This window comes from Poecilia formosa, unplaced genomic scaffold, assembly GCF_000485575.1.
Source record: "Poecilia formosa unplaced genomic scaffold, Poecilia_formosa-5.1.2 Scaffold191, whole genome shotgun sequence".
NCBI lineage: Eukaryota > Metazoa > Chordata > Actinopteri > Cyprinodontiformes > Poeciliidae > Poecilia > Poecilia formosa.
In genome coordinates, this window is record NW_006800130.1 from 73,846 (window position 1) to 98,624 (window position 24,779).

Genomic DNA, 24,779 nt, shown 5'->3' on the forward strand with positions numbered 1-24,779 from the left:
AGCAACTGGCATGGTCCAAATATTTCTGTGGCCCGCTGAACGTTCTTATAGATGACATATAGGCTGTTAGCAGAACAAATCTTAGAACAGATTAGCTAAACAGGTACCGCATTACATCCTTTATTATTTTTTTTCAGGCAAAGCTTTCTTCCTAGTTGTCTTCTGTCACTATTTCTGCCACCATTAAATTACAGCTTCGGATAAAAAAGAAACATCATGTTCTTCTTCTGCAATGCTCAGAGTATTTTTTTCCTTTGAAGTCAGGAATGGTGGTGCTTATGTCCCTTGGTGTGACTGTGTGCTTAGCCTCTGTCAGCGGCGCCAATGAACCTCTCTGAGTGGAGGTCGCCATGGCACATGTGGGTGGGCTCCCCCCTGCACCGCAGACTAAGGTTTATGGTGAGTGACAGAGCACTGGGTCAAGTAGATCTCTATCTCTGTGTGCAGTAACGACAGCTTCACCAGCTTGCTGGCTGGACTTTCAGAGGAACTACAAACTCTGTTTGAGTAACCATGAGATTGCCTATGGATCCCAGTGACAGAGTCTCTGCCATTACTTGCACAAAGAGAAGTGTGCATTTGTCAGGGGAAGATCAAGACATTCCAGAAACATTTAAGCTGTCTAATAAAAGCTCACCGTCCAGTTACGGCAAAGCACAGCTCACACATTCGGTTCAGCAGAGACGAGGCTTGCTCCAGAAAAGCAGACATCTTTGGGTGCTCATCTATAGGGCTTTGGACTGACAGGAAGCACCCATACAACTTGTCAATCAAGCCCATGTTTACTACGTAACTGAAGAAAAAGAGAAGAAGAGAGAAAAACGTTACATGGTTTATTGCATGTGCTTCTAAAGAAAAACCTTTTTCTTTGTGAAAGGCTCTTTCACACAAGCAAACAAAGGCCTTTACTGTGCATACTCCCACTGCACTGCAACTGTAAGCCAATACCTCACCTAAGCCCTCCACCCCCAGCTATTACTGTGATATCTTCAATTTGTCTCTGCCAATGACAGGACTCATGATCATGTTCCCTGTACTCTTTCAGCCACAAATCACCCCTAATAGTGTCATTAGACGGCTGTTGTGGCCCCTGTGCCAGCCCTGTTTTGGGCCCTTGACAGTCTGCTGACCCGGGGCTAGTCTTCTAGAAGATTCTGGTATGCAAGAATCATTTGAGTAAGGCGAGCTTACAAAAATCTAGAGATTATGGCTGCTAGTCAAGGCTTTTACATCAGTACTGGGATGACTACTGTCTCGTTTCCACTGAGCGGTACGGCACGCAAGTTATTTTGTAACTTGCGTGATTTTATTGTAAAAGTGGTCCATACAATCGACCCTAACCACACCATTCTTAAGCCGCCTTCAGTTGGAAGTCCTAGGACCATCGTACGGTGCGGTGAGAGTGGAGCTACTGGGTACAACAGTATTGATTCAGGGAAAGAAAAACATCACTGCTTGCAACAAGCACAAAAGATGGGCGTTTGGATTTAACCCTGCCTGCCCACTGAGAGTCAAAGTGGTGGAAACGAGTAAAGTTAAGCCTTTTGGTGGATTTTGATACCAGCTTGACACTTCTAAGGCCCTGTGCACACGTAAGCGATTTTGAGTGTATTCTACTTCTATTTGTTTTTCTCTAGACAACAGTCTTCCGCACAGGCCAGATTTGTGAAGAGCACAAAGGTCAAGTTGCCAACTATTTCCTCTACCTGAGCTGTGGATTTATGCCGATCCTACTCAGTTACCATAGTCCCCTTGGCTGTTTCTTGGATTGATGTTCTCCTTTAACAGCATGTCTTTGTAGGTTTGCCATACACTTTCATTTTTGGGATTACAAACTGAACAGTGCTCTATTAGATGCTCACAGGATAGAATTATAAACCCATTCCTGTTTTAACCTTCCCCATAACATTATTCTTGACCTGTTGTGTTGCAAGGTCTTCATTGTGCATCTTTGTGCAATAAAATGTGGAAATGTAAGAAGGTCCAGACGGGTCAACAAAATGACAACGATAACAGCAGCAGCCAAAACTGAAGTCATCTTGGCAAGTTAACAACTTCCGTTTTAGCATCAGTTCTGTTGTGACTTTTTGCTGTTGTTTCTTTGGCATTTGTTGACCCTTCTGGGGTGACGTAGAAATGGCTTAATGACAGTTTGGTATAATTAGAGCTGTAAAAACCGGAATGTCTTCTTTTCTCATTAGCCATGCATACATTAAAGGACAGTCGAGGTAAATCTTAGGTTCGTACTTGAGATCATCAGTCTGACGAGACAATTTTTCTCAGGCACCGCCCTGACTCTGGGGTTATGCCTGGGTCAGTGGATGAGATTGGTGTGCCTGTGCAGCTGCTCTGTCCAGATAAATCATTGCTTGTGGGAGGGATGGTGGAAAGACTTCACTAGTCTACAAAGTTTCAGGGTGTTGGGCCTGCCTTTCCTCACGGTCCACATTTCTCCATCACTATCACAACTCTTACAGGTCAACCAAACGGGGCTAGCCTAAATGCCAGGTTCAAGGGGACCTTTCTAAGCTGTGGAAGTGCTTATTGGTTATGTGGATTTGTAAGTGCCACAGGAACTAATATTACTTAGAATGAGTTTCTGAATGTGTAAAAAAAAAATAAATAAATAAAAAGGACATGCTGGAACCTGGCCAGAGTACAACTCATTCTCACACTACTCCCATTTTAACAAGACACCACTCGGATCATTTCCAAGCTTTCTGACATTTTCTTAGCCTATTCCTTACATATGACTTGCTCTTTAAGAAATCGGATGTTCATCAGCAGTACAGAGGAGTTTGAAAGAAAGCAGGTAAAAAGGGATTGAGGTAGGAAAAAGGAGGAACCATGTAGGAGGATGAAATGCCCAGAGTTGAATACAAAAGGACGAATACCTGATAAGATCTTGAAGTCGAGTGCTGTAGGACTCTACAGCAGAGCTATTGACCTTGGTACCTGAGGATGAAATCCAAAAGTTTTCACATTGGCCCGACTCAACAACGCAGAGAAACAGGGGCTTCAAAATGGCAGCAATGGTCTGAAGCAGGCCTGTTGTGAGCCCTTCAAAGACCTGTTTGTTTATGCTGCAGCCAAAAATGGATTTGTCTTCATCTGGAACATACAGCTGATGAGACAGGAGAAAAAGAAAAGCATAAATAAGAAGAATTCGACAAAAAACAACTCAACAAAAACACAAGTGGAAGCTAATGTCATGTTAGACATTGTAGTAGTACTACCAAAGTGATACTACTTTGTTAGTAGAGATTATTTGGTGAACTTGGTTTAAAGGTCTGTCAGTGAATGCAAAAGGTAATTCTCAAAGGCTTTAGTGTTTGGACAAACCAGAACACGCCCCAATCAGAGATTTGGTGATCACCTTCAGATTATCAGTATTGAAAAGCTCTAACCTAATGACAAGCTTTAACTAATTGAAAGTGCTGTTTCTATTCCATTTCCTACTTTTTTTAGCAATAACATGCTTTGAGTTAAATAAAACTGTTTTCTCAAAAACAAACCAAACCCACTAAGTTGTCTGTCTTTGAATGACAGGAAACCTACAAGGCCTGTACAATTTTAGTAAGAACACTACATTGCGATGTTCCAGTTGTGTTTAACTCACAAGTGCCTTATTGTGACAGGTAGCAAGTGCGTCACACTCAACAACTCAACATTTACATTCACACTTTATACATTTGAAAAAGGCTAAAAGATGTATAACTGTGCAGTGTACAGTGAAGCCTCCTGTACAACCACCAAGAATGCAGCATGTGGTTTCTAACTGGTACATCAACAACAAAACTGGTCTTTTCCATACAACACATACAGCGGTAAAGCTAGTTGACCAAATCATGCCAGAGCTCTGATCTGATTGCTAGGTGAAGGGCTGTGCTTGAATGAGGTTGCTCGGTAACAGGGCAATGCCTGCCAATTGCAACTTTATACATCGGAGGTTTGTGAAACGGCTTACTTTGCAGGCACCAAAAGAGATGAACTCATTGCCAGAAAATGGCTAGGTGGTTAGTAGAGACTCAAACAGAAGGACAAAAACATGCAAAAACTAAATTTTGCATAACAGGTCCCTTTTAGGATATCCAAGAGTCTACCAGTATTCCAAATCCACCATGTCTCAAGACAGACACACAGAACTGAACTCTTACGGTTTCCTGTAATCTGCTGAAATTCAACTCCCACTTATGGAAGCCTGAATGAACAGACATCATGACCCGATAGGAAACACTTTTCCCCCTAGAATCTTAAAACTTTTGTGCTTCTTCCAACCTCACAAACACTGAAAATGGTCAACTTTGATTCCTCCTCCCAGAATTACTCCCACATCGAAGAGTGCTGTTGTCAGTGTGGTATGGGGGGGAAAAAAAAAAATCCTATTTTTACGTTTTAATCGCTGGTTTTTGATCTATGCCTAGCAGCTCCTAAAGTATGGAACGGTCTGCCTCTTTACAGGCCTCCTCGCAGTCTGTAAATCCCATCTTAAAACATTTTTTTCCCCCAGGATTTTAATACCATGTGAGATTTTTCCAGATTATCTCTGGAAAATCTGTTGTTTCTTTTGCACATGTATAGAATTTTACTGCACATGTATAGATTTCATATTTTAACTGCTGCTTGTGAGAGGATGCTAAACTGCATTTCACTGGTTTAACACTGTCCTCGGACATTGTTTTTTTCTCAGCGACAATAAAACGCTATTCTATTCTATTCAGTATTATCACTTATTTATCTTTTATTATTCTTAATTTTTGTAATTTCACAGCCATTTTATATCTTTTTAATTTATTTTTTTATTTTTCATTCATCTATCCATTTATGCATCCCTACATTTCTGTAAAGTACTTAGGTCCAATGTGGTTTTTAAAGTGCTTTAAAAAGTTTATTGGATTGGACATCCTGCCCTATTTAAAAAAGAAAGCCTTTGAGAGAAATTAGACAAACTAGTAGGATGGCCATCCTTCTCATCTGCATTCCAAGCATCATATGTAACACATAAGCAGAGCGCCACAGTTGAAATTTAGTGCCTTTGCTTTTGTGAAACCTGGCAAAGGTAAAACATTCACATTTGCTCCAACAGCCAGGGCGAATGCTGACAGCGTAGGTAAATCCACCAACATTCTCCACAAATCTAATTAAATGAGGGCATGCTCAGTCCAACCCCCACTGCTGCACTCAATTGCTAACACACGCATACCAAAATGAGATGTGCACTCAATAAGTGCATGCCTATGAATACAATAACTAAAAAAAGCCTAAGTTTAATGGTAATTTTGAAAACTTTATCACAACTCGCCATAAAACAACGGTGGAAGCGAGCGTAACTGCTGAGCTCAATTTACACTGAAAAAGAAGAAGAAGTTCATCTCCCGCAGTGCTGCTGGAGATGTCCATCAGCAGAGCAGCTGCTGGGATGTGTTTTATATAAACTGGAGTATACAGGCTAACCTCTCCCTCTCTGCCCCGAGGAAATACGACTGCTTTGGATTGGAACTCGACTGAAAAAGGAAGCCCCAGTAGAGTTCATGCATGCACCACAACCCTGTGGCTGTGCCTTGTCCTGTCTGTGTTGTGAGTGCAGAGCCGCCACTGTTGGATGTTTGGAGTGAGCTGATGTTTACAGTCTTTCTAGCAGAGTGCTGAAGGATATGGGCCGACATGTCGCCGCAATGCAGCCTGCTTGCCTTTTCTAACTGAGCACTCACATTCCCTCTGTCAGGAGGCATCTGTGGGGAACACTGGGACTCACAACTTTCAGTCTTGCTTTGCTTTTCCTTAACACTGTGGTACACTCTATGATGCCAGAAAGAAGGCGGAAACTACAAGACCTTTTGTGGGAGAAGGCAAGTGATTGAAATTCAAAAAAAAAATATATATATAAAAAATGATAAATTCTTGAAGTAAATCAGGCAAAATTGTAGAATTTTCCAGGTTGATGGTAGGAACTTAAAAATTCACACTAGATATAAATGTAAACATATATTAAATAACAGTTTATACCTGTATAAGTAGCTCTCAGGGACTCCTCATTTGTACATATTCTTTCAGTAGGTTTAATTCTTGACTTTTAAGACCTTGTAATGCCAATTAAAGACCTATATTTTTAATAACTCATAAGTAAAATAGCTTAAAAACTAACTTGCTTAGAAACACAAGTACGTTAAATTTTTAAATTTTAAATTAGCTTGGTGATTTTTGGCTTTGCCATGCGATTCAGTAGCTTTTGCACTTAAGATATCAAATCAAAGTTTTTCACAGCCAATAAATTAGTATCATAACAGGTATTAACAACCAGTTAAAGCAAACCACTGACACCATAATTTTTGTAACAATAAGCCAGTTTCACAAGAAGATTTCTTTCAGAGCGTTGTTGGAATGACTTAATGCCAGCCGAAAAATTTCTTCCAACTGGGCTGTTTGCTGCCCGACATCACGAGCCTTATAGTGTTGTTAGAGCATAATAACATCTATCAATCAAAGATTTTAAACATGCATTATTATTATTATGAAAACAAAATTCATCAAAATATGTTGGAAAAAAACTAAAATAAAATCTGTCTTTCGGCAGTAAATCTGCATAAAGTCAAAGCCATACAGAGACAAATACGGCTCGAAATATAAAAGTTCCTAAATATAAAAAGGTTTCTTTACTACAGTTTTGTTCAGTATTTTAACTGTACTGCTAAACAGTACACAAAAACGACGGGCAATGGTAATTTTACAAGTAATTTCACAGCAGCACTATATTTTGTTTGCTTTATTTAATTTTTCTTTTTTAATAGACCTCTCCAACATGGTGGAATTAAATTTTTTCCAGAGCATTACATTACATCCAATTACAATTATTCTTGCAGTATCAGTGTGTGAAATTATGTAAATGGAAAGGATACAATATGATACAATATTTGGCAACTATAAAGTTCCACAACAAGGCATTGAAACTTTGATTGTCAACAATGTATTTAGGCAGTAAGATGGGCTTTTTTACTATTCTTAGATCTAATTACAGAGCTTTTCAAAATCTTAAAAAAAGGAAAGCACAACCTCCACAAAACTGCAGAACACACTGAATGTCAAGTTCATCATCAGTACAAATTTCTAAGATTTTACAGCAAATTATTCAACTGTATAGTTGTAGTTTTTACAAAAATAATAATGAAAGATGTTAGAGGCTACAATTCAGAATATATTGCAAGGTAGATTCGTTGCTCTTTTTAGACAAAGAAATGTGTTCTACTAATTTAAACCTTTTCCTAAAGTTTAAATTGATAGTAAACGTGATGTTTTAACTAAATTGATGTGAGAAAAAATATCTAGGAAATGCTTTAGAGGTCTAATCACAAAATATTTAATCCTTATTAGTATCTAAAATAGAAAAATATTATGCAAACCACACAATGTTTGTCTCGACTTACTGTTAGTTGGTGAAGCAGCAGGTCCATGAGGAAGACTATCTTGTTGCTAAAGAGCACATAACTGCAGTTGAAGGTGCAGGAGGAACATGCCAGACAGTAGGTATTTACAGCAGCACAGAGAGATCTAACAAGAAGAAAGACAAGCCATTATCAATCAGTAGTTCAAATAAAACTCAGGTTGCAATTCTTTTAAAAACACAGCAATCAGTCATTCATGGGACCTGGGAACCAGAAAGGCTACCTGGAGGTTTCAGGAAGGCAAACTTAATCTTCTTCAATTGTGCTTTCTTAAGGATGCTCTTTATCTCCAGCCGTCAGAAGGATATTTCACTGACTGTGCAAGAATGGAAGCAGTTTTGAGAAATAAAACACTCATATCAGCTATTTAATGCACAAACTCCCCTCTGTAGCCACCTTTAGAGGTGCTGAGTGCTATCTTAGTCCCATCTTGGCAGAGATGGTGCAGCATTTCCGCTGGAGAGATAAAACAATTTCTCTTAGCAGCTCCCAACAGCAGCCAGGCAGCCCCGGGCAGCAGCCTCTGTATTTTGTCTGCTCTACAACACGCTGTAGAGAAGATTAATGCTTCAGATAACTGACCAATCATTCCGCGGTGACTGCTACTCCCCTTTCGCCCCGTTTCATCAGTTAATATTTTTTGACAACTGTATATTTTAGCCATTAGAGAAATGGCGTATCCTATCTGCTCGCGGGAAGAAAGGAATCCCCCTCTTCGGTGCCTAAAGTAGGCCATGTTTACTTCAACTGGTAAACATTTTGATATGTACCGAACCTTCACATCTGCTGTGCGTTTTCAGTAAAACCACGTTGGCACAGCAGAGGAAAATACACAAGGCGAGGGCTCACTGTAGTCTGTCAGTAACTTATGCTATTCTTTGCTTTGCGTTTCTTGTGGGCAGATTTTTGTGTGTCGTTACTGACGTAGAAGTGCAAAACTGCCCGACACAGAGTGTGGCGTTAATGTGTGAATCACAATATTTGGACCGTTTGCACGCTGTTCACATCAGACAGGAAAGTTTAACACCTGCTAACAATAAAGCGTAAGAAACAAACAAAAATAATAAAAATCACAATAGAGGTTTCCTTACAAATTGTTACAATTTTAGGTGACAGATGGAGTAAGAGTTTATCAACCAACACACACTTTGGAAATAGTAACAGAAAAAAAGATTAGGCTATGTGTAACAAGAGGGAAGGTAACTTGAGAACCCAACCAGACTTTGCTTTGTGTGCAGTCTTGCAGCTTCAGATTCTCAGACCCTGATTGTTGAGTGAAGGCACGACAGAGATAAGCTTCAATGCAAATAGCAAAACGACAACTCAAATACTTTTTCACAATGCTATTGTATAATTACACACCTCACACAGCCTATGAGAACAGCCAGAGCAAGCCATAAGCATTCCACTAAAGGACAGGAGTTACTCTGGGTGTCTCGAGTCACTATTGTGGTATTTGACTATGCACTTGTTGAGTAAAGTAGAGCACAATAGCGGGGTTATCTGCCATCTATCACAGATTAAATGGCAAGGCAGGACAGGCTTAATTACTAGCACAGAAATGTTTAAAAACGGCCAGATAAAGTTCACTTTGGTCAATAGCATTCAGGTTACACAGAGACTCAAGACTCCATTTGCCAAATGTTCATCCTAAGCCGCGTATAAAGAGGTAAGTGATTGCTCTATCAAGGAAAAAAAAAAAAAAAACTCTGACTAAGGAACTAACTGTAAACTAAATGTAGAGTTTAGATTTGCAGAGTAAAAAGAAAATTTGCTTTATATATATATATAATTTTTTTTTAAACATGCAATGCAATGTGTTCCATTTAACAAGTACTAAACATGGGTGTGTATTAGATTTACACTGGTTATCTTGAGTAAAAATAGCATGACTTTACAGTATTAAAATATGAAAATGTATAACTGACAACTAAATGGCTCGCAGCTTGCCAACCATGCTTTTTAAATAGCGCCGGCTTAATGATTTTTGGCACTTCTTCCAAACCTTGTTTTTTGCTACAGATATTTCTAGACAGCTGAATTGGTCTTCTCTTTGCAGGAATAAAAACACAAATTGGCCTTCTTTCTGTCAATTGACAGCCTGTTTTGGTCATTCCAGCAGTTTAAACCACCGGAGCACCATGATGGGCAATTCGAAAGTTTTAGGAAGTGTTTTTTTCCCCCCCAATTCTTATAATTTTTTTATATATATATATATATTGCTAATGATTACCATCTGATATTTTGCATGCAAACCTACACAAAAGTTTAAATTGTATACAGGTCATAATTAAGAAAAAGTTGTAATGCCCCAACAGAATTAGTCAAGTAAAAAAAAAATCCAAATCCAAATCCACCATTTAATTAAGTATGTTTATGAAGGAAGTTTCTTATCAGCATAGAAGATTATATTGTTTTACTGTACAATAAAGCTAAAGATGTGGTCACGTTTTTTATTTATTTATTTTTTACAAATCCTGTAGACATCAAATCCTGGTTTGATTTAGAATCCACCAAGCTGATCTAGAATTTGGATTTTGTCCGATTCCAAATGTCTTTTGTGGGGACACGTGTAACTTATTTGTGTAAATGTTTTAATTCTGCATTTTCATGTAAAAAATGTATAAAGTGTTGGCTCCCTTGATTAAAGCAACAAACTTCAAAACATTGAAAATGGACAATAGTTTTCCCCACTGTTAAAGTAAAATCTCTGTTGATAATCTGTAGTTGATTTGTTACGGAAAATCCTGGTGTACTGAAATGTGTTCCTGCTGGCTGCATCAAATTAAATGTGTAATTTGTTGTTCTTAATAGTTTTAAGTTCAACTTTGGGAGCGACAGGGAAACAAGGATTTATCATAATTCTGACACAGCATCAGCAAGACAAAAACATAACTTGTACAATGGGCATTAACAAAGCCATGGGACAAATGTATGTAATAATTGTGGCTTACCAGTCAAAATTAACTTAAATGAGCCCATATGCTGCATTTCTCAGACTTGCCAAGCCCACTCTAAGAAAAATATCCTTATGTCTGGTAAGACAGATTAGGCTCCCAGCACCATGTAATGAGCACTCAATAACTTTGTAAGCCAGCTAATAAGGTTGGCTCCATGGTCATTTCTAGACAAATGAAGAGGTTGTCAAAGGCATGTTCAGTTTATGGCCTTACACTAACTTGTACAATGGACCACGACAGTGATCTGTCTTTGGTTTCCTCCCACCTAATTGAGCTTGATGAGCATGACACTTGATAGTACAACCTCTCTGGGAATCTCACAGTCTGAAGCCCCCCCAATGACAGCTCTTTTGAGGAACAATTTGGTAAAGTGCCACACCGCCCATTCTCAAGTTGCACAGAAATATTTTGGAGACTGCTGTTTGCCAGTCAATGTGAGCAGGACAGATTTCTTAACCCACAACACAATGGAAGCCTTATTACACGGGGATTATGGTTAATAGGGTTTAAAAATGACCATAACCACCAACTATCTTATCTCACCTGTGGCATAAGTGTTAACAGGCTGATTTAATGCAAATACAAACATTTAGAGACATAAATGCAAAAATAATGAAACACCATAATCTGTTCACTAACACCAAGTGGTTAACCTCTTCCAGCCAGGGCAAATGGGTTTACCTGTGAAAATCTCTTTACGTCTATAAAGAAATGAGGCTAAAAGGTAAAGGAGTAACACACACCTGATCCTGTCAAACCCTGCTTGAGCTTCAAACCTGCTAACCCACAGGCCTACACATGATCAGATTTACTGGGGGATTAGGAGCTCAACTGACCTTTCAATTTAATATGCCAACATTCAAAACAAAGTGAAATTAGCTCCTGAAATAAAGACTGCTTTGTAAAAAACAATCCCCAACTATTCATACATTATTTGTTCTGGAAAAACCAAAAGTAAAAAACTAACTTCCACAGGAGATAAGAAGGTTTCCAGCTGTGTCGCTAACTTGACTACTTATGAAGTCAAATGTCCAGATCTATGCTCAGCTGACAATCATGTATAGGGCTCTTTAAGTTTTTTTTTTTAGTTTTTTTTTTGTCACTGTTGCGAGTTATCAACCCTGAGATCTGCTCTTCTCAACCCGAGTTTCAAATTCCTCACTCTTTTCTGAGCGTTTCCTATGTGTGCAGTCAAGCCTGACGGGAGTCGCACTGTCGAAATCTGACTAACTTCCAGATCAGGTTGAGCCCCCGCCTCTTAAACAGGGGAAGAAAAAGAACCCTAAGCCAAAATAAAAGGTGAGGAGCAAATCCATTTCCTTGCGCTGTCAAACAATCCCTTCATTCACTGCCATCTAAATGACATTTAATTTGATTCTGCTGCTGATCTCTCCGATACCCTGAGAGCTTCCAAGACATCAACTCTGGCTGTTGTGCCACACTGGCCAGGTATGAAGGAGGAGAAATCTGATGAGCCGTCACACTGCGCCATTCACATGAGTGTGCGCACAGACAAACGGACACAGGCTCTTACAAATGGTAGAAAACATCCTGAAATAACACCACAGGTAGCAGGTTTGATTTCACAGGATACACCAGGTCAGGCGAGATGGTGAAGGAAATACAAATTGGGTTAACACGTGCGTTTCTCTGGAGCTCACTCTTATTGGTAACCGACAGCATGCCCAAACACCATAAGAAAGTTTACAACTCAATTTTTGTCAGACGATGCCCATAAGTATCAGCTAGGTGTTAAAAAAACATAAAAATAAAGCACATTCATTTAAGGAGTTATTTTCAAAGGAAATGATTCATGCTGCTGATTTTCAGCAGATATCAGGAAGGTGAAACACTGCAGCCAAGTTGCTCTATTTTATACTTTTTAGGAAAAAGCATTTTTTAAATTCCATTTGTATATTTGTTGTTTTTAAACAGATATAACCATTTCAAAATTGGACAAACAAAGAATTTTTTTTTTTTTAATTACTGATTACAAAGGTGGCCACAAAAATGTCATTGGTTTCTCACTACTGCTAGCATAGAATATGAGGGGGTCAAGCTCAAATTCAAGTTCAGAAATTAAATTCGAAGAAAAAGATTTTATTTGAACATTAATTCATTGTGTGATTTTGTGTGGTTTTACAACTTCTTGGATCAGTTAAAGCTGCAAGCTGGGTTTTAGATTAGAAATAGGATGAAACAAAATTTCAAAAGACATCATTGGTGTTTAAATTATTAAAAGTCATTATTAAAACTAATCAAAGTACTGGTACATAATTTATGAGTTACCAGGCAACGTAATTAACGTAGTGGAACTGTAACTAAATCACTGGACCCAAATTTAAAGATGAGTCCAACCTTGTCTGTGACGTTCTTGTACCTTTAGTCGAAAGCTAGCTCATCAGTTGAGCTGCATAAACTCTCATCTGCACTCCACAGCGACCGCAGGGTTACACCAGAACATTAGCGCAGCCTTGTAGAGGAATTAGCTCATTAATGTAATGCTAACAAGATGGAATCAGACTCCCTGGGGAGAGATATGGCGTGAGCATCTCGGCAGCTGCCTTTTTTTTTTTTGTAAATCACTCTGCTTATCTGGTGGGAGGAGGTGATCAATATGGCAGCATCTCTGTAAACAGATAATGTGGCACACTCTGGGGCTAGCGTCTGTATGGAAGCCCATTAGGCCACGCAGCAATCCAGATGACAGATTGTGATAAGCAGACAGCCAGGCTGTGTCCTTGTGTCGGATTGTGTCATGAGCCGGACTGACCTGAGTGACACAAAAGGAAAGTCTGACCTTTCCTACATTTTAGGGTAAACAAGCCAAGAAAGATGAACTAAAACTAATTTCTTCACATTGGATTTAAAGACTATAAATATATTCATATATATATAACTATACCGTTACCATGTTGTTTCTATTGTTTCTTTTAAACAATTTGTTATTTATTAAACATTTAATGTATTTACAGAAAGGAATAACTCAGTGATTTGTAAGAATCATTGAATTTGTACATAACTTCCTGTTAGTGATGTGCCAACAATGCAAGAAGTTTCAGTGCAATCCTGAGCTTCCAATCTGGTGATAAATGTAAAGATTAATTTGCTGTTTTCTTTTAAACAAATATGGACTGCAATTGATGACGTCTAGTTAAAACCCAAAATATGTTGACTCATCAAACCCAAACTATAAGAAATCAGTTCAAAACACAGTTCATGATCTGCATTAGCTTTATTTGTGAAAATATTAAGAAAAGCAATTTCCCATGAGTTTTTGTCATTGGAACTACCATAAAACACCAAATGAAGTCAGATCAGGACTGAATTGTTCTTCATTGGTTAAAACAGCTTGGAATTTTAAAACTTCTTAGCAGCTCAGTGAATTATCAGTTTAGCATCAGGCAAAAATCCCTCTGCATTTGCTTGAAACGTAGGAATGTAGAAAAAGAATGAGTCCAGTCTTCATCGCACTAAAGCAAAAACAAGTATTAATAGCAAAGAAAATTTAAATGAGGCGTACAAATGTACTCCAATACGATTGTGTGCATAAAGACTCTGCTCACAATCTTATTTCTTCAAATACAGACATGAGCCTGGAATTCCTTCATATTGCAACTGAGATTGAAAGGCTCTGAAATATGCGAGAAGAAAAAAAAAATCAATACATATGCCATGTCCTTTAAAAGCCTTATAAATATAAGAAGCATTTGTCCATTAGCAGAGACAGAGAAACCAGTAAATGCTAATGAATGGGAGAGCAAGGCCATTCGAGTCCATTACAGAGTTCCACTTGTGAGCACAGCAGTCTCTTTGGGGTTATCTGCAGCAGGCCATGCAGACCCCAACTGAGAAATGTTCCATGCTCTATATAATAGATGGGACACATATGCCTTTTATGTTTTGGGAGAATAACACAAACACATACCAATAAGAGAAATACAACTACTGCATGTTCCTTAAAAGGGGAACACTGAATGCATTTTCAGACTATTTATTGTAACGAACTGCTGTAATAAATTACTTCAATGAAGATTAACCAACTATACTTGCGTAAATCCCGAAAGAGAAAATGATGCAGAGTTATGAGAGCCAACATAAAATTAAGTTACAAAGACCCCAAGAAAGGAGGGCATTAAGAGCATAGGATTGGTCAATATAAGAACAGGGTGTGGACGAGTATTAGTCTACATTCATCATTCAAATAAAATCAAAAACTATGAGGTTTCTGTATGACCCCAAAGAGGAATCTTTGATCATCTCAAAATTGGATCTGGATTTAGCTTTTTCATTACCAATGAACATATTTTTTTCTTCAGATATAACTTAAAAAGTTTGTTTGTTAAACTTTATTCTGTTTGGCATAAAAAAACACAACTTTTCTTTCTGTTAAATACACCTAATGATCTAAATACTATTTTATAATATTAAGTATAAAAATAACCATAAACACAAAAAACGTTGAACAAGCAAGATTAACCTGCATCTACTTGTTTTAGGAGACAATGACAAAAATAAGATGGACTTCTCAGATTGGTTCTTATGGACAGTATTGTTCATAAAAATATTCTGACTCGACGAATTTACATAAAGAAAATTAAACTTATAAAATAAAAATCACTTCAAGCAAATAATAATAATAATAATAATAATAATAATAATAATAATACAGGAGTCTTTGGTAACAATAATTATTAAGCTAAAGATAGAGTTGCACTTCTTCTAAAAAGAAAACAGAGTCAATGCTGAGTGTCCCTCAGTTTTTAAAAGCAACTGGTGATGGAAAAAAAAAAAAAAAGTCAAAGAGGACTACAAGCTAAAGAGACAGCTCACCCTGCTGGCTTGAAACTGAAACTTTGTCACATCATGACAAATGTGGCTACAACTCGCATTGCAGTTGGAGATAGCAAGTGGCAGAAAAATTATAACACTGGGAAGTTTGGGGATTGTACTCACTTGACAGGAATACGTGGGACTGCAGTGGGTGTGGTAACAGAAGTGATGACCTGCAAAATTTGCTCCAAAGCACTCAGGCCACCGCCCACTTGGAAGGCCACTTGGTCTGCATTATTCTGTCGAGTCAAAGAGACAGAAAGAGTTACAGTCGGTGGGGGACAGCGGAAAGCCGGTTGGACAGGGGATTATACCGCAAGGAGCAGGGAGGGAACCTTTTTCCTCTCCTACGGAGGCGAGGGACTGAAATCTGAAACAAAGTGGTCCCTCAAGTATTCCTGTTTAATCTCAAAAGTGCACAGCCTGGCTCCGCCCCACAACAATCAAGTTTCAGTTAAAGGCAAATGGTCTGCAGGCTCTAGTTAGCACCAGGGTGGTCTCGGCAGATGACAACAGACCAAGTGAAAGTGAGAAAATGTCAGTCTGGTAATTAAAGAACGGGGCAACTGGAGAAATCAGGATACTGGAACCTATTTAGACTATAAAACTGGAGGGTCCTTTTTAAGTGCTTATGTCTTACCACACCTGCTGTGTCAGTATCCACTAGGATTACTACAACATGTTATCTGAATACAGGACTACTTTCTTTCTTTCAACCATCTTAATAGATCTTAACATCTATTAAGCTTCACACTCTTTCACAACGGGCTTGTCTCCCAGTTTCTCTGAATAGTCGGACAACCTTTAAGTAAAAACGCCACAATTTCACCACAATAACTTCAAATAAAAATGATCAATTTCATTTCAGAACAAAAAAGCAATTATTATTTGTATTAAACCAGCAATATTGATCAATGATTATTCTTAAAATTATTTGTAATACTTAATGGTTGCCTAGGTTCTTTGAGGCAGGAACTATGGTCATGGCTGAAAGCGGGGGAAAATTGTGCGAGAAGGACGGCAGCTCGCAGAAGCACTGCCGTCCTTCTGCGAGCTGATGGACGGCAGTGTGCAGCAACAGTTTTAAAAATGTCGAAAGAGTAAAACTGAATTGTTTTTTTGCAGCTTGAAACCAATTTTACAACCGCTGTATGCAGTTATGCCAGGCAGCAACTGACCCATGCTGATTTCACTGAATTTAATTTGTACATATGTAAAAGGATTCAACCTGCCGTTGCGTGATGATAGAGTAACTGATAGAAGGTTAGAAGTGTTGTTATAGTAACCTCTACATCGACTAGTACGAAGCCAGGCGTGAGAAACCAATGGCTACCAGGCATGTTTGTATCTGAGCTGACAGAGATGATAGAAACTGGCACAGAGCTGATGACAGAGGGCCACCCTCATGCAGTCACAGGTTGACGTGTTCCACCGCCCGTCACTACGTCAACCTGTAAGGTTCCTTAGCACCGTGTCAGCACTAAAATCCATCCACTTCATCTGTGCTTTTGTTCCACAGATGAGAAGTTTCTAACAAGCCCGAACACATTGGGAGAGTAGTGCTCTTCCAAATTACAGATAAGCTCTTTATCTGTCATGTATGCCTGCTGCTTAAGAAATTGCTGCTAAATTCTGGTGAACACCGTAAAGGATCTGTGAGGGTGTAACGTGTGCATCTGACAAGAACATTAAACATGTCATAACCTAAACTTAATGGGAAATAACTCGTATACTTCCTAAAGAATTGAAATAATGATTGGTTAATACCTTATTGTTACTTCCTTTATGTATATTTCTGCAGTTTTCATGTCTAATCAATTAAGTCTCAGTCACAGAGCTTGGCCTAACCCCACTGCTAACCCTCCCATCAACACACCTATCTAAAAGCCTCTAAGCTAAGTGAGGAAAAGCAGCTCTTTCATAGTAGGTTATCAATTGGTATTAAAGGAGCAAACTGGGATCTGTCCAACCCTGGAGACTCCTGCAAAACAAAAATAGAACAAAGTTTCTTGCTTATTTGTTCATTTCCATTCCTGCTGACAGATATTTCTGTTGTGATGATGAAGAGTGATAATGGCTAACTTAGCTTTAAACCAACAGGCTAAGTTAAGGCAGACATTGTCTACTTTAGTTTCCTGTGAATATGTGTGAGTAAGAATGAGAAAGTTTTGAATCCAATTAGATAATAAGCTAACTGCTTATGATCATGCTACAAGGCACCAGAATACCGATTCTATAAGCATCACAGCTAAGTAACCTCATGGAAAGAAATTATTTTAAAAAAAAAAATAGCAGGTCCTTAAAAATGAACTTGTGACTGCTTTCTAAACAAGTCATGTTATACAATCATCTTAATTTTTTTTGTTTCTTGTGGAATTCTGGTATTTTCAGTTAGGGTTGTAACTGTGGAAATCTCATGACTATATATATTTAGCAACATATATATTTATCAACACATTATTATTTTGTATATTATGTAATTACAGGCACACTTGTGTTTTTGTGTGTGCTCCAGTGGCCAAGCGATGACATTTCATTGCCAATTATGTTTCTTTGTGCAATGACAATAAAATAAGTCTAAGTCTATAACTATCCTACCTAGCTTGACAAATAGAGTCCACAGCCAAGTGATTGACGTTGTCCATGTTTTAAACAGTTTGATCACCAGACATGAGCCAAGAAGAAATGTAAAGAGCAAAGAGTTTATTCGTCTTTTCTCATATGGTTAAAATATCTGATATCATTGCACTTCCCAAAAGAATACAGCAAACACTGAGGCTCTAATCTATCTGTTAATGACCTAGCAGAAGACCCAACAAAGCATAGTGACAGGTTAGACAATTTCCCCAAGACCATAGCAACAACACCTGGGTGAGAATTAGCTCCTGAATTATACAACAGGAGCAGTCTCATCCAATTATTGTCCAGACAGACTATTGTTATCCCAGCTGATGGCAAGGCCCAGACAGCTGGTGATTCCTGCAACAATATCTGCAACCCAGCAGCCCAGCTAAATTGCTCACAGTAGTCTCCTCCTACCAGGAACTTTAATTACTGTTAAGAGAATGACACAGTCTCAGTTATGCAGTGCCACAAACAGATGGACAACAAAAGGGCAGACTTCATTATTGACAGACTTTAATCAGTGACGTAAAGTCAGGTGCACACCTCCTTTAATGCTACAACGCAGAGCAGCCAGATTAATATGACAGATGAGTCTTGGTACACATGAATCCCATCGTCATACAGTGGACCAGGTCACCTGTAAACCACAAAATTGCAGGACTAAATATTTTCAAAGCTTAATTTTCAAGTGTAAACTTTTGTATGCAATACGACATGCGACTCATCTCAATGAAGAATGATGCATTTCAATATTTACTCTGTGGCGACAATATGTTTCTTGTCCAGTTTTATACCACAATCAAACTAAAAATCTGACATGCAGGGCTCAACAATAAGCGGGAGAGGGCCACCGCTTTAATACCCTAAACTGCAAAAAGCACAAAAGAAACAACTTCTGTCCACTTTGGCGTTTTCATTGGCATTGCAAAAGGATTTTTTTTAACCACAACAATGAAATCTGCTGATCCAAACTGCGTTTATCAGTCAGCCAGAGGCCCAATCAAGAAATCCCATCAACTCACGACTTTGTCCTTCACCTTCCCCCACAGCCCTTCACAACCTCCACCAGGTCCACCAGTCAGCTGAACCAGGGTTTGACAGGAACCAAATGAAAATGTAAATACACTCTGCAGCTGCCGGCTCCTCAGAGAACTGCATTCCTCAAAGTCTCCAACTTGTCATACACGTTCCTCTTATTTATGTAAAACTGATCTAGAAGTGGTTGTAAACATATGAACTATAAGTAAACATCGTTAATAATTAGGCAGGTGTGTGAAAGAAAAATAAAAGTAAAAATGGCCAAAATTGAAAGAAAAACGCTGCTTTTCTCAATCACCGTAAATAAAGTTAAACAGAAAAAAAAAAGAAAAAAAAGCTGGCAGTTTTGACATTATACAAACCTTTAAACGCCACAGAGGGAGAAACAGACTTGGGTCAGAAAGTAGATGTAGCGTCAGATGTAAAGTGGGAAGGAAGGGGCACAAACAACAATGCTGCCTAAAGAATTGGCTAAGAAAGTGGAGACTGAATCAGATATGGGAGAGAAAAACAAATCACTAGGTGAGTCTGTGACATGAGATGCTTGTTAGGTCAAATAATCTAAATGGCTTCAATTTGAAGTGGCTCTTGGGCCAGACAGCAACTCTCTGATGGAGAGACTATTTATTTGAATTTGTCAAAAGATTAGAGGGGAAAGTGGTCCCCAAGCTTCCTCGTGTCTGAATCACAGTTCTGCTGAACAATGGTTGGATATACGTGACGATAGGTGTTAAAGTAAAACTTTCCAAAAGAGTTCAAAAACCTCCTTTAAACTGAGGCGAAAGACAAACCAAACGTAAGCAGACAGAGACTTGATGAGCCTCTTTCCTGAGACTGTACTGTTGAATGGAACCCCCTGGCCCACTGACCCCTGACCTCCCACTGGGAGTTTGTGAAGCTAAGGGGCGGAGCCGTCATGTAGCAACAGCTTGTGTGCTGCTCATATCATGCTTGTCTCCTCCTCATCTCTTACAGGATGCTCTGCCACCCACCATCGCCACCTCTTTCTTTAACTCTCTGGGGAAATTTGGTAATGGCCCTTCCAGCCGCCCCCGTCGTTACAGTTGGAGGATTATAATATCTCTGTTCTCAAACCCAGAGGCATGCACAGAAGGCTGTTGTGAAGGTTCAAGCCGCAACGTGGCATGAAATTTACACCTCGTAACAGAAAGTGGGATGTATATTTTCCTCATCTTAAGCATAGAGGCAGTTAATGTAATTCTTAATTCGTTCACTTTCAATTTGATGAGTTTTGTTGCGGGAGAAGAAAACCTTCTGGGGCAGATGTTTCAACTAACGCTTATATAGACATGATTTACAGCTGTGAGCAATTCACTCACGCTTATTATATTATTTGATTGGTAAACTGAATTTACAGTTGTCTAAACAAAAGACAATTTGCTCTTGTGCTTGGAAACTCCTCTACTTGCAACATGTGGACAGTGAAAACACAATGCGGGCCTTTACTCTACAGGAACAGAGGAGTTTGTTTCCTCTCCCACGACTGCAAGAACTAAATGACATCATTTGGTTCTTGCAGCCCAAGTGTAAGAGTTCTTGTAGCTTGTTGACGACACATTTATCTGGGCAGAATCTTTTTATGGTGTGGTGTCTGACAAGTATTATATCCAAATGCTGTGGGAGGATGGACCTATGCGAACTTCCCAAGAGTTCTGCCCTTGAGCCCGTGTGAAGAATGAAATGTCCTTGCCAGAAAGATCTTTGTTGTTTTTGCCTCCAGTAAAAGAACACATTTATCTTTTCTTGCAGAGTGTGTATCGGCCTTTAATTTGCTCATTGCTAGGGAATGACCAGGGGCAGGGTAGCGGGAGTAAATGTTACTGTAAAAAAGAAAAGTGAATCTCAACAAAAACACTAATGCTCACTGACGTGATAAGACCAAAAGCAAATCAGCAAACATACAAAGCAAGACCAAAAACATAATCCAAGCACCTAAATCGCTTGGAAACTTTGTGTATGTGTAATTGACTTGTTCATGTACCCGTTTCTCTAAGATGCGAGAGATTTCTCCCAGAGATCTGTCCAGTCCAGATGCTTTGTTGTTGGCCCACTGTCCTCCATCTTGGCCCTGCAGCTGCTTCAGTAGGTCTTTAACTAAACGCTGCAGTCTGAACGGACAGGAAAGGAGGGAACTTTGTTCAAACTAGTTTTCATGTTAAATTTAACCAGAAGCAGCAGATCTAAAAAAATAAGTGTGAATACATTTAAACATTTGCAAGCTTTATTATATTAGAGACAACTTATCCTACATAAATTATGCAATAAAACTAACCTGCTTTAATGTCAAAATATATAATGACATATGATAAAATAAATAGTAAATCTATAATAAGAACAACTGTAAATTTGTCCAACTTTAAAGTTAGACATTAGATTTATTATGAGTTAATGAATATACATAAAGCATAATAGTTCAAAACCTTAAGTAAAAAATACATTACAATTAAGTAAAAGTAAAAGCAATTTGATCAAACTTAAAATCAAATTAAAACAAAAATTAAAAAAATTGTTATAATTTAACAAAAAATGAAACGGTACCAACATGAAACTATTATCAGTTTTTCCAAACTTAAAATGTCTCATTAGATCAATAAATGATTGGTTTTGTAGCAAAAAGAAATGGAATTATAAAAAATTCCAAATTATTATTTGAAATTAATCTTACAATAAAGGAAGTTCAACTGAATATCCTCAACAAACTGCAAAATTAATTAAGCATAACAATTCTTAAAAGCCCCAAACAATCAGGTTTTAATGACCAATATAGTTACACTTACTTGGCTTTGTATGGGGAGTCAAGAACCTGATTCTTTGCTTCCATTGAATTCTCATATTCCTTCGCTCTGCAAAATGAGAAGCAGAAAACGTCTTTAAACCTCATGAAGAAGAAAAAAAAAAGGACCTTTGCCTGTCAGTAAAGGAAGTAGAGGATCAAAGTGGGACAAAAGTGGGAAAACAGTTCAAACCGACTCAGTTTATTTGGCCTCTCAGCCAAACTCAGCTTAAAATAAACAGACTTTGGGTCTGCAGGGACAAATGCTTTGCTATCGTCAAGTCATCTCATCAACACTTAATACTGGGACTTTTTTTCTTTACTGTGTCTTGCTTTTGTTGAGAATACAGTATCAAATTTTCATTGATAACTGTGTCTGGAAGTAAGAAAAACGATGTACTATAATTTCAGTGACATTAGGATATCAGATATTATATATATATATATCTGCATCTTTGCGAGAAATCCGATTAAGGGTAAATACCTTTTATCAAGAATTCCCAAACATGATAAGAAACTATTGATCAAAGTCTGAACAGTAATTAATCTCATGATTGATGGAATCAGATACTTCCAGGGATTAGACAGGTGCATTTGTCCATCTTCTACCTTATCAAATCAGGACCAGCTATGCTTGATCAAGTAATAAACTCAGGTATTTAAGCACAGTCAATAAATGGAACACAGATTTCCTACATATTTTGCAGTTCAAAGATCTGTACTTTTCAATACTTGAGTTTAGACACTTACACAAACAATTAATCTAGTCGGGTTTTTAATATACGTGTGTTCCTCAAATCTAGCAAAAAGACAATGCCCCATTCCAGACTTGGAGAATGACAAAAGCTAATTTCAGTCTTTAGCAGACATTTTACGATTGTTCAGAAACCCTTGGAGCATGACAATTAATTGCACAGTAAGCAAAGAACAATGAGACAAAGACAAGAAACGTAAGGAAGAAAAAAATAAGGTGTAAATACTAATAATAATAATAAAAAAAAAACAGAGAGGACTGTTTACTACTTTTTCAAATGTATGAATTTTTTTTATACCTTTTTTGGTTAAAAAGGAGTTCGTTAAAGTCATTCTTTAGGACTAATTATAGAAAACAGGGTAGCAAAAAATACACATAGAAATAACATCAAGAAACATAAGGAAGAAAGAAATAAGGTGTAAATACTAATAAAAAAATTGTGCATAGAAAGAATCATGTTTATTTGACCACTTATGAACTAAATGTTTTCTACCAAATCTAAAACAGCAAAATAATTAAAGGTTAGATCAACAGCAAACACTTCGTATGTGTACAAGTGCAAATCAAGGACACTCCTGTAAAGAACGAACATCCACCGTCTTGCCCTTAAATGCTAACATAAAATTAAACTAGTTTATTTTGAATTCAAAAATGTTCACCATCGAATGTTGGTCAAAAAATAAAAATGCTGACTGTGGTGCGATTTGCACCGTTTTATGACACAACAGTACTGCATTACAGCATTGAGAACGTGGGTGTGGGAACCCCTCGCTTTTTACAGACACCATACGGTGTTCCAATAAAATGGTTCATTTCCACCCAGCGGTGAAGTGGCTCACCTTTATGTTTACGGGAGCTCTGTGTTATTTATGACCTCTAAAGGGCTGCTGCCTTTGAGTGCTGGTCTCAGCGGGTCTGCTGCAGAGTGATGGTGAACAGAGGCAGATCATGTTGTCACTTTCGCAGCACCGCTGAGACTCACAAAAGCAAAAAAAAAACCCCACCAGTACAGAGAATAAAGTGTAGGAGATGGATGGTTGTTTAAGCTTGTAATTGTCTCTTAAGTCATCTTAAGAATTTATACTCTCTTCTGAAAAGCATAACAGTAATATATTATCTTAAGAAATTTCTCATAATTCATACATTATCTGTAATGAGGGCTTGAAAATAAGTCTGCCTTACACAAACATGATGATGATGGAGGGGTTTTGTGACGAGGAAGGAAGAAATGTGTTTCGCAAAAGCAAAGCTTGTTTTTAGTTAGTAAATCACCAACGTAGCAGGACTCCAGCAAAATAAAGACAAACACCACATTTGTTCAGAATAGGCTTTAAGAAAAACCAATGCTCAACAGCAACAATCGATGTAGAAAACCATCTGTTTGACTAACTGATCTCCAGCCACTTCGCAATTCAGATCAGACTAGTCTGGATGATCAAGGACAACTCCATATTCATTAAGCCAGATTATTTTCCAGGTTAGGAAGGGAGTTCGGAAATTATGAGATTTAGTTTCTGTCTACAAAGAAGATTTGTGTCGTCACAACTGCTCATTAAAGATTACTCTGATTTATTTCTTAAATATTCTTAAGCTTTCTTAAACTTAAGAATAGTTTTTTATTGAAAATTGTTTAGAAGCTAAACAATTTCTACATATTCTACTGACATATGACTGGTTCTCAATGAAGTCACCCTTCTGCAGCCCACCACTTCATTCGATCTGTACTACAAAATATAAACTGATTTAGCTATGAATATTTTGCCATAAGAAATTCGTTAAAACTCAGCGCAGATTCAGTTAATTATGGGAGTTGGACAAACATGCACCTGGGCTTGATCCAGACTCTAAAACAGAAAGAACTTGAAATTGTGCAATGTGGATGATTAACTTTGTTGGATGAAAAAATGCCATAAAAGCCTGAAGTATCCAGGTTTGGCTCTCACATAGAACAAAACTTAATGCATCACTGCATGTCTTGAGTACATTTCATTCTTGGATCAAATTTTACCAAATTCTAACCGAGACATCACCGGGCAGTTTTTCCCCTTTCATTTAGCCATGAATGCTCAACTTTTAATACTTAGGAAGTAAAAATCAAACTGGTGAATTTAAGGGACCCTATCTAAAAATTGGTGATAAAAAAAAATAGTGCCTATAAAAAGTACTCATCCCCTTGGATATTTTACAATTTTATTTCTTTTACAAATCAATCGTGAGCAACAAAATCTGGCTTTTTTGACAACAAAATTTAGTAGACTCAACTTTTCCTGCAATGCTACCCATAGTGTATGTGGATTGGCTCAGGTTGAAAGGAAGTATCTGGATGAAGCAATTTT

The 24,779-nt window shown here is 38.0% G+C and overlaps 1 protein-coding gene across 7 annotated transcripts in view; it reads right to left on the reverse strand.

Moving 5' to 3' along the window:
- The window catches only part of scaper (S-phase cyclin A-associated protein in the ER), a 66,434-nt gene that overhangs the window by 12,448 nt on the left and 29,207 nt on the right, over positions 1–24,779 (reverse strand). For all 7 annotated transcript variants that reach the window (XM_007566364.2, XM_016678813.1, XM_007566363.2 and 4 more), the window contains 6 exons: positions 21,694–21,759; positions 20,898–21,024; positions 15,356–15,471; positions 7,422–7,545; positions 2,895–3,124; positions 638–793 (listed from right to left, as the gene is read on the reverse strand). In XM_007566364.2, the coding sequence (XP_007566426.1) occupies positions 638–793; positions 2,895–3,124; positions 7,422–7,545; positions 15,356–15,471; positions 20,898–21,024; positions 21,694–21,759 (819 nt within the window). The remainder of the gene's footprint in view (positions 1–637; positions 794–2,894; positions 3,125–7,421; positions 7,546–15,355; positions 15,472–20,897; positions 21,025–21,693; positions 21,760–24,779) is intronic.